General features: G+C 38.3%; 2 protein-coding genes across 2 annotated transcripts; both read left to right on the top strand.

Moving 5' to 3' along the window:
• Positions 1-2,288: 2,288 nt before the first annotated feature.
• On the top strand, positions 2,289-7,313 carry tspan33a (tetraspanin 33a). The gene is given in 8 exon segments (XM_087785853.1): positions 2,289-2,545; positions 3,184-3,241; positions 3,309-3,436; positions 3,496-3,570; positions 5,117-5,212; positions 6,206-6,334; positions 6,394-6,587; positions 6,589-7,313. Coding segments are annotated over 8 exon segments (900 nt in total). The 5' UTR covers positions 2,289-2,443; the 3' UTR covers positions 6,707-7,313.
• Positions 7,314-7,870: 557 nt separating this feature from the next.
• On the top strand, positions 7,871-16,984 carry smo (smoothened, frizzled class receptor). The gene is made up of 12 exons (XM_087787254.1): positions 7,871-8,507; positions 9,778-9,977; positions 10,045-10,254; positions 10,817-10,989; positions 11,050-11,269; positions 11,341-11,464; positions 12,288-12,380; positions 12,507-12,615; positions 12,790-12,975; positions 13,914-14,062; positions 15,131-15,265; positions 15,334-16,984. Exons 1-12 carry the CDS (start codon positions 8,246-8,248, stop codon positions 15,891-15,893), a joined length of 2,421 nt encoding a protein of 806 aa, XP_087643380.1. The 5' UTR covers positions 7,871-8,245; the 3' UTR covers positions 15,894-16,984.
• The last annotated feature ends 487 nt before the right edge of the window (positions 16,985-17,471 follow it).

Below are 17,471 nucleotides of genomic sequence, written 5' to 3' on the forward strand. Positions count from 1 at the left end.
TACCAAGTGTTACAGGGTGTTTTAACGTGAATGACTGTTATCGACTTGCTAAGCTAGCTAGTTTAGCATTCAGTTTTACTTTTCACGTTTGATCAAATAATGTTAAGAACCTTGGCTCTACTAAGGGATTTTATATTAAAGATTAAGTGCTTAATATTTTGTGGGTCTTTTTTTAAACGTTAATTTAAATAAGACCCACACAATATTAAGCACTTAATCTATATAATATAATTAAGTAAAATGTGGTTCAAAAATAAGTATTTTAAATCAATATATTAACTGGGACCTTCTTGTTAAAAACTTCCTGAAAGGTGTAGAGTTTATATTTAAAATGACATTGAAACATGCGTTATGCAATTCACACCACCTGATTAAAATGGTTGATCCTTTCCAACACACATTTCTACACATTTTCGAGAGCGATATATATGAAGCATCCACAGAAAACTGGGTTTGTAGAATGACCCGTCGGTGACTACAATTCTGGTCCAGTTTTGTTTTGTCATTTACACAGTACCTGGAACCATATTCGGTTTCAACCAATGACTGAATCACATCCTACCTGGTGTCGACCATGTTCCTGTTTCAGTACATCTGTCTCCAATGTGGTCTTGTCCAGATGCGATTCCTCTTCTGACACACAGACACACACTGCAGTTTGAGGACAGAAATGTAATCGTGAAGGTGCCGTTAAACAGAACAAGCTGCTAATGAACAAATGTACCTCAATTGTGTTTTGTGTATTTCTGCGACGGAAATGTTCAAGTACTTTGAAAGATAAGAAATGTATTTTTTGTTGGGGAAAGTGTCAATAGTCTCTCGAACGCAAACGGGTCACGTGATCAAAGAAAGAAGGATCGGATATTCGGGTCAAGGCAAACAAGCCTCAACACTAATGTAGCTGGAAAATGGGGACTGGGTTCCAGTTCTGGTCCAGAATCCTGGTTGGGATTGTATAGTGCGACCTTTGAAGCTCTCTGCTGCCATCTATGTGATTTTAGGTTGTACAGTAAGTGTTTGATCTAAGCCTGAAGGGGGAAATGTTTTTTTAAACTAAATATCGACACTAAAAGACTTCCTGCATGTTTCTGTGTCTTTTCTATGTTTGTTTCACACTGTAACGGTCACGAAATACAAATGAACTGATTGTTATAACGTATTTCAAAACGTGAATTTAAACATTGGCCTTAACTTTTGAAACGATGTGAACTTTCATGAACATGTTTCTACTTGTCCTAATTCAATATTTCAACAATAAAAGAAAAAAAAGATACTTACAGGGGCAGCACGGTGGTACAATTGTCTGTAACACGTGCTGTACCGAGGTACCAAGATCATTTTCTCTAACTTTCCCAAAATACCCCTTTTCAAGTTGTGTTCCAGCACTAAGGTCGTGTGGTGTAAGACTTGTTTTATTAAGGCTGCATTTATTGATTTCTATCGTGTCTTGTGCTTCTCTGTGCTGCAGTTTGTGTTTGTATGAATCCAATTCACCCAGGACAGGTGTGAAACAAACGACAAATAAACGACACACTTGTTTTCATTCGATTCCTCATTTATTGATTTGCTTGACATTGTTGTGGGACAGAGAAGCAAGTTCTGGGTTGTAGGTTCGGTTACAATTCTTCACGTTCCTTTCCACAATGGATGATACAGAGGTTAATTGATTTTTGGAATTTTCTGTACATGTGTGCATGAATATTTTTGTTTTGTGTGTACTTCCTCTTGCAGTGGGATTTCCTTTTTTTTAACAAAATATATATATTTTAAAATGTATTTGTTTAATCTAGTTTACTACTTATTTTGTGTAATGTAAAAACTGCAACGGGAATAAATATAGCTGCACAAAATAATGTTATATTTTCACCTGCGATATGTTTTTTTTCTTTCTTTAAAAACTCTTTTTTTTTGTCAAGATTGCTTTTAAGGACTCATTTTTGTCGTCTGAGCCCACTTGCAAAAATCTGTTAAATCACTCACTAAAATGCATGTGACTGTTAAACAGATAAAACAATTCAGACTTGAGATGAAGGTGGTTCGAGGTAAAATCTAATTGATGACCTTGATGGTAAATACCTGGTGGTTGAGACAACAGTGGCGTTAGTTTTGTTCGCTGTTGTAAGTGCAATTCTTAATGAGACTATTTCGTTTCTTAATATTGGAAAAAACGAAGGATTTGTTATCTAAATATTTAATTTATTTAATTTTGGACACATGCCCTTTTTATAGAATTGAACTTGCGTTTGCATACTTGCAGACGGTCCCTAGTTCCTCCTCCGCACCGTCCGCTCAGGAAAGTTTCGTAGATTTATTGCGGGTCACTTTTGTAAAAGAAAAATACATTTGCAGCGTCTTATAATTAAGTTTCCCTTTGGGTAAAGGGGCTGGCTGTTACTTGGCGTCTTCTAGCGAGAACCAAACGTTCTTCCGGACCAGCGAGGAGATGGGATGCTGCGGGAGGAGCGCACCTCCGTACGGAGACGACTTCACCTTCGTCAGCCCTGTCGTCAAATATCTCCTCTTCCTGTCGAACCTCATCTTTTGGGTGAGTGACCTCTCGCTACATGTCACTTTCAACCCGATAGTACAGCATCAATAAGGCGCATCCTGTTAACGGTTATTTATGACAAACAAAAAACGTGTGACCTGGAGCCAAGTTCGCACAGGTCTGGTCGAAGCGCCCAATCCTGGAATGTTCTGTTTTCTTTTTCTGCAGCCTCTGGCTAAACACGCTCTTTTGAAATATCCCTCCAGCTTCTGCTTCCTCAGGGGGAACATATTCATAATCTTGGTCAATTCTGCAGGATTCAAATGGACACTTTAAGTTTAAAAATACGTGGCTTCCCAGTTAAAAAAGGATGAAATTTAAAAGTCAAGGAGAAACATTCCAGACAAGACGAGGCAGGTTTGTTTCAAAAGGGATCTCAAGTATCACAAGACAGTGTTTAGTCCAATTCTCATCGACTCTTCTGTATCTTAACATTCTCATATTTCACTGATGAAAAATATATATATAAGCCACACGGTTGGACACTTTGGGAGCACAAAAAACTGGCATTACACACAAATAGCAAAGCTTACTTTTCAAAAGTAACATTGAGCTTGAAAAGTTCTTTATTCGTTGTATTATATTAATTTATTTACCTGCCCTCCTCTCCTCTTGCCCGACTCTGTGCTCCTCAGATGATCTCTGTCGTGATGGTGTGTGTCGGGATCTACGCTCGGACAGTGAAGCACGCGGGTAAACATCTGGACACATCCATAGGATGACTTTTTTTTAAAAATCACAAGTGCTTATTGCCGTTCAGAGGCGGCTCTGGCGTACCTGTCGGTGGACCCTGCCGTCTTCATCATGGTGGTGGGAGTTCTCATGTTCCTCATCACCTTCTGTGGCTGCGTGGGCTCTCTGAGGGAGAACATCTGCCTCCTGCAGACAGTGAGTGGACAGCTGCTGGTCATAATCTTGTTGCTGCTATAACCCATGACTGTTTGCAGTTCTGTATCAGTCTGGTCGTGATCTTCCTACTGCAAGTGGCGGCGGGGATTCTTGGATTTGTTTTCTCCGACAAGGTATTGTCCATCCTTCCATCCTTCCATCCATCCATCCATCCGTCCATCCGTCCATCCGTCCATCCGTCCATCCGTCTGTCTATCCAACCTTGGATGAGCTGAGAAAATGTGAAATCCTAAGAACATTCTTGTACCAGTGAAAACACAGAGAAGGTCGAAAAGACTTGAATTAAGTTATAATTTAAGAAACAACACAAAATAAATCCTAGTCACTGGCCAAACAATGAAATGAAACTTCTATGAAAAGTTACACTTTTTAATGTTCCAGATCAGGGCGATTCAACTTAAGTTTCTTGAGGGACATAAGCCTTTAGGCAGGTCAACCCATCTATGAAAGATTGTCTCTATTGTTGAGATATTTTTGACCTCTTGGGATCTTTTTAACTTTTAAATATCTTTTTAACCTCTCATTATCTTTTTAACTTCTCAATATCTTTTTAACTTCTCAAAATATCTTAAACTTCTCAAGTTTTACCATCTCATGATCTTTTTAACTTCTCATCAAGATCTTTTTAACTTCTCAATATCTTTTTAACTTCTCAAGATCTTTTTAATTTCTCAAGATCTTTTGAAACTCTTGATCTTTTTAACTTCTCAAGATCTTTTTAACTTCTCAAGATCTTTTTAACTTCTCAGGATCTTTTTAACTTCTCAAGATCTTTTTAACTTCTCAAGATCTTTTTAATTCCTCAAGATCTTTTGAAACTCTTGAGATCTTTTTAACTTCTCAAATATCTTAAACTTCTCAACATCTTTTTACCTTCAAAAAATCTTTTTAACCTCTTGAGATCTCTTTAACTTCTCAAGATCTTTTTAACTTCTCAATATATTTTTTACTTCTAAAGATCTTTTAACCTCTCGAGATCTTTTTTACTTCTCAAGATCTTTGAACCTCTGGAGATCTTTTCAACTTCTCAAGATATTTTTAACCTCTCAAGATATTTTTAACTTCTCAAGATATTTTTAACCTCTTGAGATCTCTTTAACTTCTAGAGATCTTTTAAACCTTTCCTGATCTTTGTAACATCTCAGGATCGTTTGAACCTTTCTGGATCTTTTTTCCTTTCATGCCCCCTTAGGTTATGTAATGAAGGACCATTTGTCTGTATACAAGTGTATATTTGCAGTGTCTCATGATGGGTAGATATGTTTGCAGATCACCTGCTGAGGAGCGAGAACAGTTAGTAGAAGCTGTTGTGTGAGATGTGAACCAGCATTGTAAGTTGAAACAGGTTCAGTCCTAAATATACACAAAGTGTAAAAGACAGTTTCCAAACAAACACAAGTGTTTGCTGGAGATTCTACTTGTCTACATCTATCATGACGTAGGTTTAGACCACAGCCCACACGTGATCTTATCTCAAACCTTTTCCAACAATAGAGAATTAGTTTAGCAGGACTTTCATGTGGAATTATCTAGTTTAAGAACTGGTGTCCTGTTGCCATTGAGAATTCAAATGCTAATGCTTTTGGGTCGTAGTACGTTCAGAGAATATTCAAACTGATTTGGATTAGAATAAAAATGTTGTCTTCTATGTCTTGATAGGCTCAGGCGAAGGTCAGTGATGTCATTACCAAAGCCATCGTGCACTACAGAGAAGACATTGATCTCCAAAACCTGATCGACTTTGGTCAGAGAGAGGTAAGAAAGATGAGTTTAAAACAAATGACAATTTCCTAAAATGCACATATCTTAAATTGTGATTGTGGATATCTTCTACATAGAAATATAAACAAACATTATAGGCCGTGAAAAATGAAAAAAAAAAAAGAGAAATTTACCTTATTGAAATATTTTTTAAGCATTGAATAATATTATGAATAATTAAATTCAATATTGAATTAAATAATTCAAACGTTTTCAAAATATATATATATTTTTATTAATATACAGTAATTGTAATACAACATTTTCTTAACCTTTCAATTCAATATAAAAGATATTGGCACTATTCTACTAATAATTTAGTACTTGTGTACTTCTGTAGCAAGTAATTTAATTTTAAAAATATTCTGAAAAATATTTGAAAAGATTTGATTCAATTATTTAAGAAAAGGATAATTCAACCTTATCAATATACAAATAATTTAATGAAATTATAAAATAATTTAACGATAAATAATGAAATACTTAAAAACCTAGAATGTTAATAAGGTAGAACTTTATTGATTTTGAAGCTGATGAGCTGAAATTGTTTTTTTCCAATTAGACACAGCAATACAGCAATTATTCATAAAAGTAAAAATAAGAATAAGAACAAGAACAAATAGAAATAAAGAGAAAGAACAAGATGATACAATCTATGTCTAAAGATAAAATAAAGAACATAGATCAAAGAAAAATAACAAAGACAAAGGATACAAAGACTAACATAGAACAGAACATCATGATACTTTCACTCCACTCCTGCCCCCAAACTCAGAATTGTACAATTTAATAGCCCGAGGAATGAATGTTTGAACATTTAAACGTTAAATTAATTAATGTAATATTCTGGTGGCACTGATGTTCTTCTATAAGAGAGATTCCTATAAATATATTCTCATCAAGGAAGCTCTCAGCTTGATTTTAGTTGTTTTATTTTCCATTAAAAACATTTGCGAAGCTTCAAAAGCGTCATCTTCGTCTTCTCAGTTCGGCTGCTGCGGAGGGGTCACGTACACCGACTGGTCCGAGAACATGTACTTCAACTGCAGGAAGGATAATCCCAGCAGGGAGCGTTGCTCCGTCCCGTTCTCCTGCTGCCTCAGTTCAGAGGAAAAGGTGTTTTTACCGTCCGGCGTCTGACTCTCCGTCTTCATGCTGGCTGTGTTTACCTGCAGGTGACCGTCATCAACACCATGTGTGGTCAAGGGATGCAAGAGGCGGAGTACACGGAGGCGGGAAACCACATCTACACGGACGGCTGCGTGGATCAGCTGGTCAACTGGATTCACAGTAATCTGTTCACTCTCGGAGGCATCGCCATGGGCCTGGCCATCCCTCAGGTACAGCTGAGGAACAATCGTCATCTTCATGATGTCTCTCATGGGTTCCTTCTCGTTGCAGCTCGTTGGAATCCTCCTGTCTCAGGTCCTCATCAACCAGATTAAAGACCAGGTTAATCTGCAGCCCAGCAGTGGACAGTGGCAATAAGAAACAAAAAATGTATTAGAAGAAGCTTGATCTAGTGATCTAGTGTTTTTGGTGAATGTGTGCGTTTTGACTGTATTCATGGGTTACAGGGTATCAATTTAGCTTGTTGAAGATATGTTTTTACCACTCAGAAGCAAAGTCTACGATTTATCTTTCTTTGACATCACTTGTTTAAGGTATTTTTCTTTTTATTCAATTGCCTTATTTGTTTGTTCCCCAATCAGGTTTAAGTACATTTTTATTACATCGCTTTTATATCTTATACTTAATTATGGTTTATAGTTGAATAAAATGTATGGAAAATTCAATTCTATAAAATATAATAGATTATGTTTTAAATAATGACACTTTGCAATAGTCTTTTCTTAATTCCTTAGTGGTCTTCAGTCATTTTCAGATTTATAAGGAAAATAAATTAAAACATGAAATATATCTGCCTGTGTCTGGTTAAATTATATATTAAAAAAAAAAAAAAAATTGTGAATTGATTGAGATATATCTTGTTTATTTTAACCAGTAGCGGGGTAAGTTTTCGCTGTCATCGAATGATTTAATTTTCAAGACATTTAATGCAAGATTACATATGAGCTGCAGAATAAATAATTTTCTACCATTTTGTGTACTTTTATTCTAAATCATTTTGTGTTTTCCTGTGATAAACATTTCCAAAAATGTGAGATTCTCTCTCTCTCTCTCTACTTTTATGAAAGTTTATTGCCCCTCGAAATTATTGACATCATATTTAGAGAAATAAGTTATCTTTTACATGAGAGGTTTATAAAAGTGTTTTGACACAAGCTATAACTTTCAGTAAAGTATTATTTTACTTTTACAGATGATAGGACTGACCGAATTTTAGACAAGTATAAATCCTTTTTTTATTTTTAATTTAACTATAATGGTGTTAAATTAAAAAACCCTAAACAATTATATGTTATATTATAATTCGCTGTTGTACCTTCCCAACATGGAGAAGTTATCCATGTTATTGGTAATGATACAAAATAAACTTTTAATTTTAAATTTATAGATGAAAAATAATGTGAAGGTCTGTCGAGGGGACCCCTCTCAGGAGACAAACGTGATGTAAAAGGGGGGGATGCTGGAGTGGGCGGGGCGTCCGGGCTGTGGAGCGAGGCCGTGGGCAGTGGGGGAGGGGATTCTACGAGTTTTCACTGCTTCATTTTTCTCTCCAACTTTATTTTGGAAAAAAAACAACAACCATTTACTTTGTCATCAAGAGCGTTTGCATCCTGGTGGAGACAACATGCCCGACTGTGTCCGGCCCTGGACCAGAGGACGGTAGAACGTGCGGACGGTGGAAGAAAAGTTTTTGGGAAAGTGCAAGAGAACTGTGGAGGCCCCGAGGCTCTCCTCACCATGGAAACCTATTAGACCAGAACCACAAAAAAAAGAAGTTCCTAACGGATGTTTTGAGCAGATTTAAAGACGGAGCATCAAAATCTCTAGGATCCAAAGTTGTGCTTTTTTTTTTTTCTTCTGGAGGGGGGGCTGGTGGTTCAACTTTTTTCTCCCAAGATGTCTTCCCGGACCCAGAGCCCCATTGTTGGCTCCTGTGGGATCCTCCTGGTCCTGGCCGTGTGGCTGACGTCCTCGCTGGCGATCCTGTCGCAGAACGGCAGCCTTTTCGATGACAACTGTAAGAGAAGTACAACCTGCGAGTCCCTGAAGTACAACTCGTGTCTAGGGTCTCCTCTGCCGTACACGCACACGTCCCTGGTCCTGGCCGAGGACTCCAGCACCCAGGAGGAGGCTATGGAGAAGCTGACCATGTGGTCCGGTGAGGAATTTAACCTAAAAATACTTCTCTGTGCAGATATATATATACACGTTATTTGGTGCCTTTTATAGGTTGATAAAGAGATGCTTTCATAACAAATACTCGACAGATTTATATCCAACCAGTCTTGCTTAATAATAACTGTCCTTGAACGCATCACCAAGAGTAATAACAATAATAAAACTATATGAGCAGAGGAAAAAAATAAATATATAAAATGGTCAAAAAGGTTTTTGTGATTGGATTATACATTCATCATGAATCTCTAGAAACCAACATATTGTCCACTAAATAAAACATCTATAAATAAAACCATCTCTCTTTTATTCCCATCAGTTTTTAAATGTTGGCAGTACATTTATTTTGACACGTAAATTATCTACTTGCTAGAAACAACAAACTGTTTTTTATTCCTAACAAAGTCCTAAACCTATTGTTGTCAATGTACAGAAGCATCTGCTTCAAGACTCTGGTGTGAAGACTTTAAGCTGTTTTATCAAAGTTGGTCAAGCTTTTTTTTTTAGTTGGTGCTGCTGATGTGTTTTCTACTTGTGTGGCACATATGGCGTGGCTGCAAGGCATGATGGGAAGTGATTTCTAGGAGTTTTCTTTAAGGGTTTTATCAGCTGGTGTTACATTCTAGTTTTTCGTTTCAACAACCATTTAAAAAAAAAAACTGCTGCTATTTGCTATTTTAAAAACTATTAATCACTATTTCTCTTCTTGTCAAAACTCCTTCTGTTCCAATTTTCTGAAAATATATAATCTTTGTCGTCTGAAATAAAAAGGTTCTAGAAAAGGTTCTTTCTGTTACATCAGGACGTCTCTTATGGTCAAGTTTACTCCCCCAAAAATAAACCTGTGAACTGGTAAAAGATAATTAGCGCAACATATATTTTTACCATCTTGAGAATCCAGCCCAGTGATCTCAATGACTTGTTTATTTCATGCTCTCAACGTTTGTTCTTCCAGTTCCTGTTTAAGTCTGACGACTAGTACGTGACAAATATCAGTCTGTGGTTCCAAACATTTTTGGAGCCTCTGCTGTACACCACTGGAATGTAGAATTGTATGAATGTATTTATGGTTGTGAATCTCTAGACGAAAAGAAGTTAAAATAAAATAAAAAATAACATAAATGCACACTTAGCCCTTCGTAATTTTATTTTTACAAAGTTTTCTATTCCATTTTCTAAATTGAATTATGTGATTCCAAAATCTATTCTGCCGTTGTCTGTTTTTTAAATACCTGTGATACATTCTGTTGCAGGTTTGAGGAACGCTCCTCGCTGTTGGTCGGTCATCCAACCCCTGCTCTGTGGCATCTACATGCCCAAATGTGAGAACGGTCTTGTGGAGCTCCCCAGTCAGGGTCTCTGTCAGTCCACCCGTCGCCCGTGCAGCATCGTGGACCAGGAGCGCGGCTGGCCGAGCTTCCTCAAGTGCGATCACTTCCCCGTCGGATGCCCGGTGAGAACCCTGACAAAAACACAAAAATTATCATTCCGCGTCGGAAACTGACTTGTGTTCCGTCCAGAACGAGATGCAAAAGCTGCGGTTCAACACGTCCGGCCAGTGTGAGGCGCCGCTGGTGAAGACGGAGATCCAGTCCAGCTGGTACAAGGACGTGGAGGGCTGCGGCATCCAGTGCGACAACCCTCTCTTCACCAAGGAGGAGCACGACGACATGCACGCCTACATCGCGTACTTCGGCACCATCACGCTGCTCTGCACCTTCTTCACCCTGGTGAGTGTTTACTGACCTTCTCTAGAAGGCCCTCTATGATGGGGTTTCACTAAATGTTGAAACTTGTTTTTAAAATTTAAAGGTTTTTTGGGAACGAATCAATTTCATAGTTTCTATATTAAAAGGTTGATTTGTTTTTATTGATTCATTGAATAAAAAATTATTGTATTTCGATTTAATACTCCAATTCCAATAATTCAATAATACTTTTTCTAATTAAATTCATTTTATACGTTCAATTCAAAACATTTTTTCATTTGTAGCCTTTAAAATTCAATATATAACTGTTGATAAATAGTGCCAACATGAATTAATGTTTTTTACACATAGAGTTTAATTTTAATTACAATAATTAAAAATAATTTTCCTACAATTAATATAGTTTTACTCCAAAATGTTGGAAAAATGTTGCAAACTTAAATTCATGTTTTTTTACCCCTCGAGTTCGATATTTTAATTCCAATAAAAAAAAAAGTTTTCCTAAATGTGATAAAGTTTAATTCAAAATGTTTTAAATTTCATTTTACATGTTTGTAAAACACTTTCTCATCAACATTTTCAGGCAACGTTCTTGGCCGACTGGAAGAACTCCAATCGCTACCCGGCCGTCATTCTCTTCTACATCAACGCCTGCTTCTTCGTGGGCAGCATCGGCTGGTTGGCCCAGTTCTTGGACGGAGCTCGAACGGAAATAGTGTGCAAGAGCGACAACACCATGCGTCTAGGAGAGCCGTCGTAAGTCCGATCGATTCGAATCCTCTTTCCTCAAACTAAAAACTCTCTGGACTCCCGCAGCTCCTCGGAGACCCTGTCCTGCGTCACCATCTTCATCATCGTCTACTACTCCCTGATGTCCGGTGTGATCTGGTTCGTCATGCTCACCTACGCCTGGCACACGTCGTTCAAGGCCCTCGGCACGACCCACCAGCCGCTGTCCGGGCGGACCTCCTACTTCCACATGGTCACCTGGTCCGTCCCCTTCGTCCTCACCGTGGCCATCCTAGCCCTCGCTGAGGTTTGTCCCAAGTCCTGCTTGATGTGAGATCTCCGGTGTTTCCCTCTTTTAAACCGTGTGCGGCTCCACAGGTGGACGGAGACTCTGTCAGTGGGATATGTTTCGTTGGCTATAAAAACTACAGATACCGTGCCGGGTTTGTGCTCGCACCTATCGGAGTGGTGCTCGTCGTCGGTGGCTATTTCCTGATCAGAGGTGAGTTCAGCTGCGTCTTTTGAATGATCGGAGCTCTGCCGACTGGGCTGGTGCGCCCCCAGCGCTGTCACCTTCCTTGATCACTGACACCATGTTTCAATTCTCTCTGGTATACTGCTTCGATTCCTTTGTGTGTGTTTTGGTCTTGTTTGATCGTAATCGCGCAACAATCCAAACCATAGCCACAAATATTCTAAAGCTACAGTGAAATGTGATTCATTGAAAGAAAATGTTATTACTAATATAAATGCTTTAAAGATGATCAAAATTAAGATTAAGTAGATCTGTAATTAATTGATCTTATTCATCTCTTTTTTTTAAAATTATCACCTTAAATCCAACTTGATCTATTATGGGGCCAAACATCTGTCAAGGTCGAACAAAATCTGTATTTAAACTAAACGTTCAAGTATTTGTAAATATTAGTCCGATTGTGATATTGACTTTTTATTAATTGAATCTCAATCTATGTTTATTATCTCTGTGTTTGTCCTCCTTAATTAAACATTCCCATATATGTTTTTTAACACCATATTTACTATTATTTTATAAGAAGTCTTTATAATTGTAAACAACAAATGTTCCAATAATGTCCATTTTTTTCACCACAGCAACTCAAGCACAAGTATGCCAACACAAAAACTTGACTTTACAAAAAAGACAAACATCAATTTTAGAGATTCAAAGCTTGATTTACACCATTAATTGCAATTAAAGGGATCATTTGAAAGTTATAACAGAGGGATGTATTGATCATATATAATATCAATTTATCTGTGGTGTAAGAGACGGACATAACATGCTGATCTCATTCTCCCCACAGGTGTCATGACGTTGTTTTCCATCAAAAGTAACCACCCTGGACTCTTGAGTGAGAAAGCAGCCAGTAAAATCAACGAGACCATGCTGAGACTTGGTGAGTCCAACTAACACAGTTTTTCCTTAATTCAACCATATATTTGGTCTATAAAATAACCACAAAATAACAACCCGTACACTAAAAAAGAAAAAAAGAAATCTAATTTTTCTAAAAAAATTTCAGGTATTTTTGGTTTCTTAGCTTTCGGTTTTGTCCTCATCACCTTCGGCTGCCACTTCTATGACTTCTTCAACCAGGCTGAGTGGGAAAGGAGCTTCAGAGATTATGTCCTGTAAGTGTGAAGCCTCTGGCTACATAGTTACAGACTGTAAATAACAGCGTATAATAAGTAAATATTTACATAGCCGAGTTCAATGTGTGTGTCATTGTTTTGTCTGTGTAATTGCTTTGTTTTCAGCTTTTTGTTTGAACCCGTCAAATGTATTTGTTTTTCGATTAAACACAGGTGTGAAGCAAATGTCACGATAGCGTCTCAGACCAACAAGCCGATCCCAGAGTGCACCATCAAGAACCGGCCCAGTCTGATGGTGGAGAAGATCAACTTGTTCTCCATGTTCGGGACGGGCGTCGCCATGAGCACCTGGGTCTGGACCAAAGCCACCATCCTCATCTGGAAGCGCACCTGGTGCAGGTAAGCACGCACCTGCGATTAAAAGTCCATGCCTTGAACACCTGCCAAAGTGTTTTCTCATACTGTGAGGATTGTAAGATAATTTGTCGTGTTATGATAACGTCATTTGTTCAACAAGTTAAACATTAACAACAAGTTTAAACTTGGTTTACAAAATACAAAACTATACTAAAAGTTCTCTATATTGTTGATGACCAGGCAAGATATTGTTCCTCTTTACGTTATTATTGTTTTGCCACCTTTTTGTTACTTATGGATATAAATGAGTAATTCCTATAATTCATGGTGTTATTTAGGACACACGTTCAGGACACAAATTCAGCCCACCGGGTGATTCTATGATTCTATTCAAAACCAAAGTAGATTAATGTTCAAGTTGATAACGTGATGAATAAAGATGCCAGTGTTTAAGATAAGATAAGGAACAGATTATCAATATCAACAATTTTACAGAGACTTCCAATAAAAGCAAAAAACATGTTGTATTTGTGTTTGTCGTCCTTCATCGTAAAATAGAGTATTGCACTCAGACTCAAACTTACTGTTATGGACAGTTTGGTAAATATATTTTTTGTTTGGCCCTTGACGTCTAAAAGGTTTTGGCCCCTTTTATGTGAGTTAGAGAACCCTGATTTATTAGATACACACGTGTTGTTATCATTCACAACTTCAGGAACAAAGTTAAATGGTTTTACATAGAATATCATTAACGACAAAAAACAGCACGAACAAACTATGGTGCACATTATATTAATTATGCACATTAACACACTTGTGGTGCAGACAAAATAAATTCAGAGAGAAATCAATCTTTAATGATATTAATTTACTTTAATATCAAATGATCTTCTGGTGGATAATAATAAAAAAAAATAATGAAAAAAAGGTTTGAATATAAGATAATATAATAAGATAATAAAATGTTTTTCATTTGTCAGGATCATCGGCCGGAGTGACGATGAACCGAAGCGCATCAAGAAGAGCAAGATGATCGCGAAGGCGTTCGCCATGAGGAAGGAGCTTCACAAGGACCCGGAGAAGGAGATGTCCTTCAGCATGCACACGGTCTCTCACGACGGGCCCGTGGGTGAGTGTTCCAACTCAAACACCAGATGCCCTGAAATACAAGGTTGCGTTGGAAGCTTCTTAAATTCTCCTTTGGTAGATTATACACTCGAAATGTATTTTTTTGTTTCATTAAACTGAACTGAAGTGTAGTGTTGTGCTGGAGTTGAGGTTGAGACTCACACATCAATCGCTATGTGTGCATGAAATGACTTTTATTGAACACAAAATAAGATTTTGTTTTCTCAAACGACTTTGTTGTTGAGTCAAAATAATCTTCAAACTGTTACTTAAGTGCAGGCAAAAGTCTTCCGACTAAATGTGGGACAGTATGTGGGTAACTCACTATTTTGATACAGTGATGATACTTGGCCCAGGATATGACAATATTACAATACACATAATACAATATATTGCAAGAAATTACATCAACGATGTATCTTGATGTGTGGCTGAAAAAGAAGGGAATTAAATGACCTATTTTATATCATCAATTATGTTAAGAGTCCAGTACGTGGAAAGTGTGCTTCGGGTCAACCCTTCAAACATATTGAATTGGTAGTAAGGAAAATAAAAGAAAGCTGGACACTTTAAAGTTCCTAACATTAGTCAAACGTTTTATGTAAATCGTAGTAACTATTTAAGGAAATCGGTCTTATGTCTTGAGCCCATTTCAGACGGCAGATTCATAGTGTTGCTGTTGTATTTTGTACCATCATCTGTCTCTAAAAAGCCAAAGTGGGTCTGCATTTCATTGTGGAAACTCGCGGTTGGATCTTTGATTTGTCCGTATTGTCAGTATGTTCAGTATTTCTCCAATAGTTCTTCTGCTAGTCGTCTTCACCAACCGCTGTTCACCCCTTATTCACCGGGACGGGAGAGATTAATTACTGATTGTGATAATGGCGTAAATCCATAGTGTCTTGCATAACACAATATTTGCTGTGATTTTATTGATAAATTATTGCGACAGAGCTAAACAATAAACAGCAATATTCATTTCTCTACTTCCTACATCCCCCCAAAAACTTCTTGTTAAGTTTTATGAAACAAAGAAAACGCTGTATAACATTCTATATTTGGTTTTCAGCTGGAATCAACTTCGATTTGAATGAGCCGTCCAATGACGTGTCTTCGGCCTGGGCCCAGAATGTGACCAAGATGGTTGCCAGGCGAGGTGCCATCCTGCCGCAGGACATCTCCGTCACTCCCACCGGCACACCAGGTACAAATCCCAGAGTCTGTCGACGCCACCCAATGATCGGTCCTCACTTTTGTTTTTAACCCCAACAGTGCCGCCTCCAGATGAGAGGAACAAGCTTTGGACGGTGGAGGCGGAGATCTCGCCCGAGGTCATGAAGAGGAAGAAGAAGAAGAAGAGGAGGAAGAAGGAGGTGTGCCCTGCGGAAGAGGCTGCGGATCATCAGATGTTTCGCCAGCGTGAATTTGGTCGCAGCTCCGTGCCTCGCCTCCCCAAGCTGCCCCTCCACCAGAGCCTGGTGTCCGGCCTGCAGCAGAGGAGAGAGCAGATGCTGGACGACGACGGCCTTCCTGGATCTTACCCCAGCTTCCACGCCGCTCAACGTCTGACGGGCAGGGATCGACCGCCGTCCTACCCGAGCGCTCGGATGGATCTCAACAGCTCCGGCCTGGTCTCCGGTCGGTACCCGTCGGTCTCGCCCCGACAGCCACACGAACACTACCCTCAGAAATCACCTCGCAACGACGACCTCGCGGAGAGGCCTGCTCACGTGACCCGGGTCCCGGCCGGCCGGAGGACTAACTACGGGCCCGTCAACTCTCGCACTAATCTGATGGAGGTGGAGCTCATGGATGCGGACTCTGACTTTTGACTTTCTCGGTACACGGACGGCGAGCTTCAAGAAGTGCTGGATACTTTGAACACTTGCCGAGGAGCCTCCTGAACTCATCCGAGGCCGTCTTTCAAAGAGGAGAACGCAGGGAAGCTATAGATGAGTTTTCTTTTGTTCAGCGCTCATGCTAAATAAAAATACGAAAATATGACACCTAACTGTTACTTTAATCGATAGCCGGAGTTTTCTGCGATGTATCGGCAACATGTCCCGAGTGTCTCCTGCCTTAAAGCCATGCTAGGCTAACTAGCTGCAGCTACAAGCTAACTGAATAATGTATATAGAGTGTGTTCGTCACTTGATTTTTTAAATACAGCTTCTCTTTTTCTTTTTTATTTATGTATTTTTTTATACACATGCACTAACACACCGACATGTATTCACTGTGTGGTCCACTTTACAAGGTTGTAGAATGAGCAGTAATTTTAATAGTAATGTTTGTATTTTTGTTACCATTTTTTTCTGTCACAATCAGAAATAAGAGTCACACCAAACCGTTTGGGTTTGTTACACTTCTTTATATAACCTACGCTTGTAGACTGCATGGATCGGATGCCTTGGCGCATTATTTAAAATACAGCTCAGAACACTTTGGCCCAGTCCAAGCAGTTGAAAATCATTTCTGTGATAAAAGTGCGTCACATAAATGACTGTAAGATAAATATATAAAGTGTGCCAGGTCAAACTCACCCATTTGCAGCTACACAGTTCTCCACACATCTATGTGTTCATTTTAAATGTATAAGTTGAATATCTTTGTTGTCCTCCTCGTGTCTGTGTTATTCTCCTTTCTCGCTTTGTTTTGTGTCGTCTGTATATATGCTGTTACAAGGTCTCTCAGTGTCACTCAAAAAAAAGGGAACCATTGCACCAAACTGAAAGTCGTGGAGGCATCGAGGAGATGCTCGGTGAAGAGGATCCGTCAGCAGCTTCTGAACACTGAACTCGCGTCGGTGTCGGACCATTAGAAGTGTTTTTTATTTCTGAATGTAAATTATTTTTTATCATGGATTTTAAACATCTAGTGTGCAGCTAAACACTCTGACGTGTAAATAAAGTTACTCCAACTGTTATCTGATGATCTTATTGTCTTCAGTTTATATGTGCCCTGACTATATTGTGTAAAGGAGCTGTTACTAGCTATTAAATAAACAAGTAAACCAAAAAAACAACAACAGTAATATCCCAGCAGTCAATATATAGCTGTGCAATGTGCCTCCTTTGACTCTATCAATGTGGCTCGCATAAGGTAAAAATAATATTAAAAAACGGATCATTTAGGTATGTTTCTTTTGACCACTGTACGTTAAAATACACATATAACTTGTTAAAGGTATTTATTTCCTCTTTCTTACCTATATTTTTCCCTTTTTTTCTGTATTTTCTTGATATTTTAGGAAAATGAATTTTACATTGTATTTTTACACTGAATATATACAATTTATCTTATGAGATAATAGCATTTTTTCTTCATTTCATTTATTTTCATTTATCTTAATATACGAAATGTGCACTTCTCCCCTTTAGAATTTTTAAATAAATTGGATTTAAGTTTAT

Source organism: Callionymus lyra, chromosome 3 (genome assembly GCF_982586985.1).
Source record: "Callionymus lyra chromosome 3, fCalLyr1.hap1.1, whole genome shotgun sequence".
Lineage (NCBI taxonomy): Eukaryota > Metazoa > Chordata > Actinopteri > Syngnathiformes > Callionymidae > Callionymus > Callionymus lyra.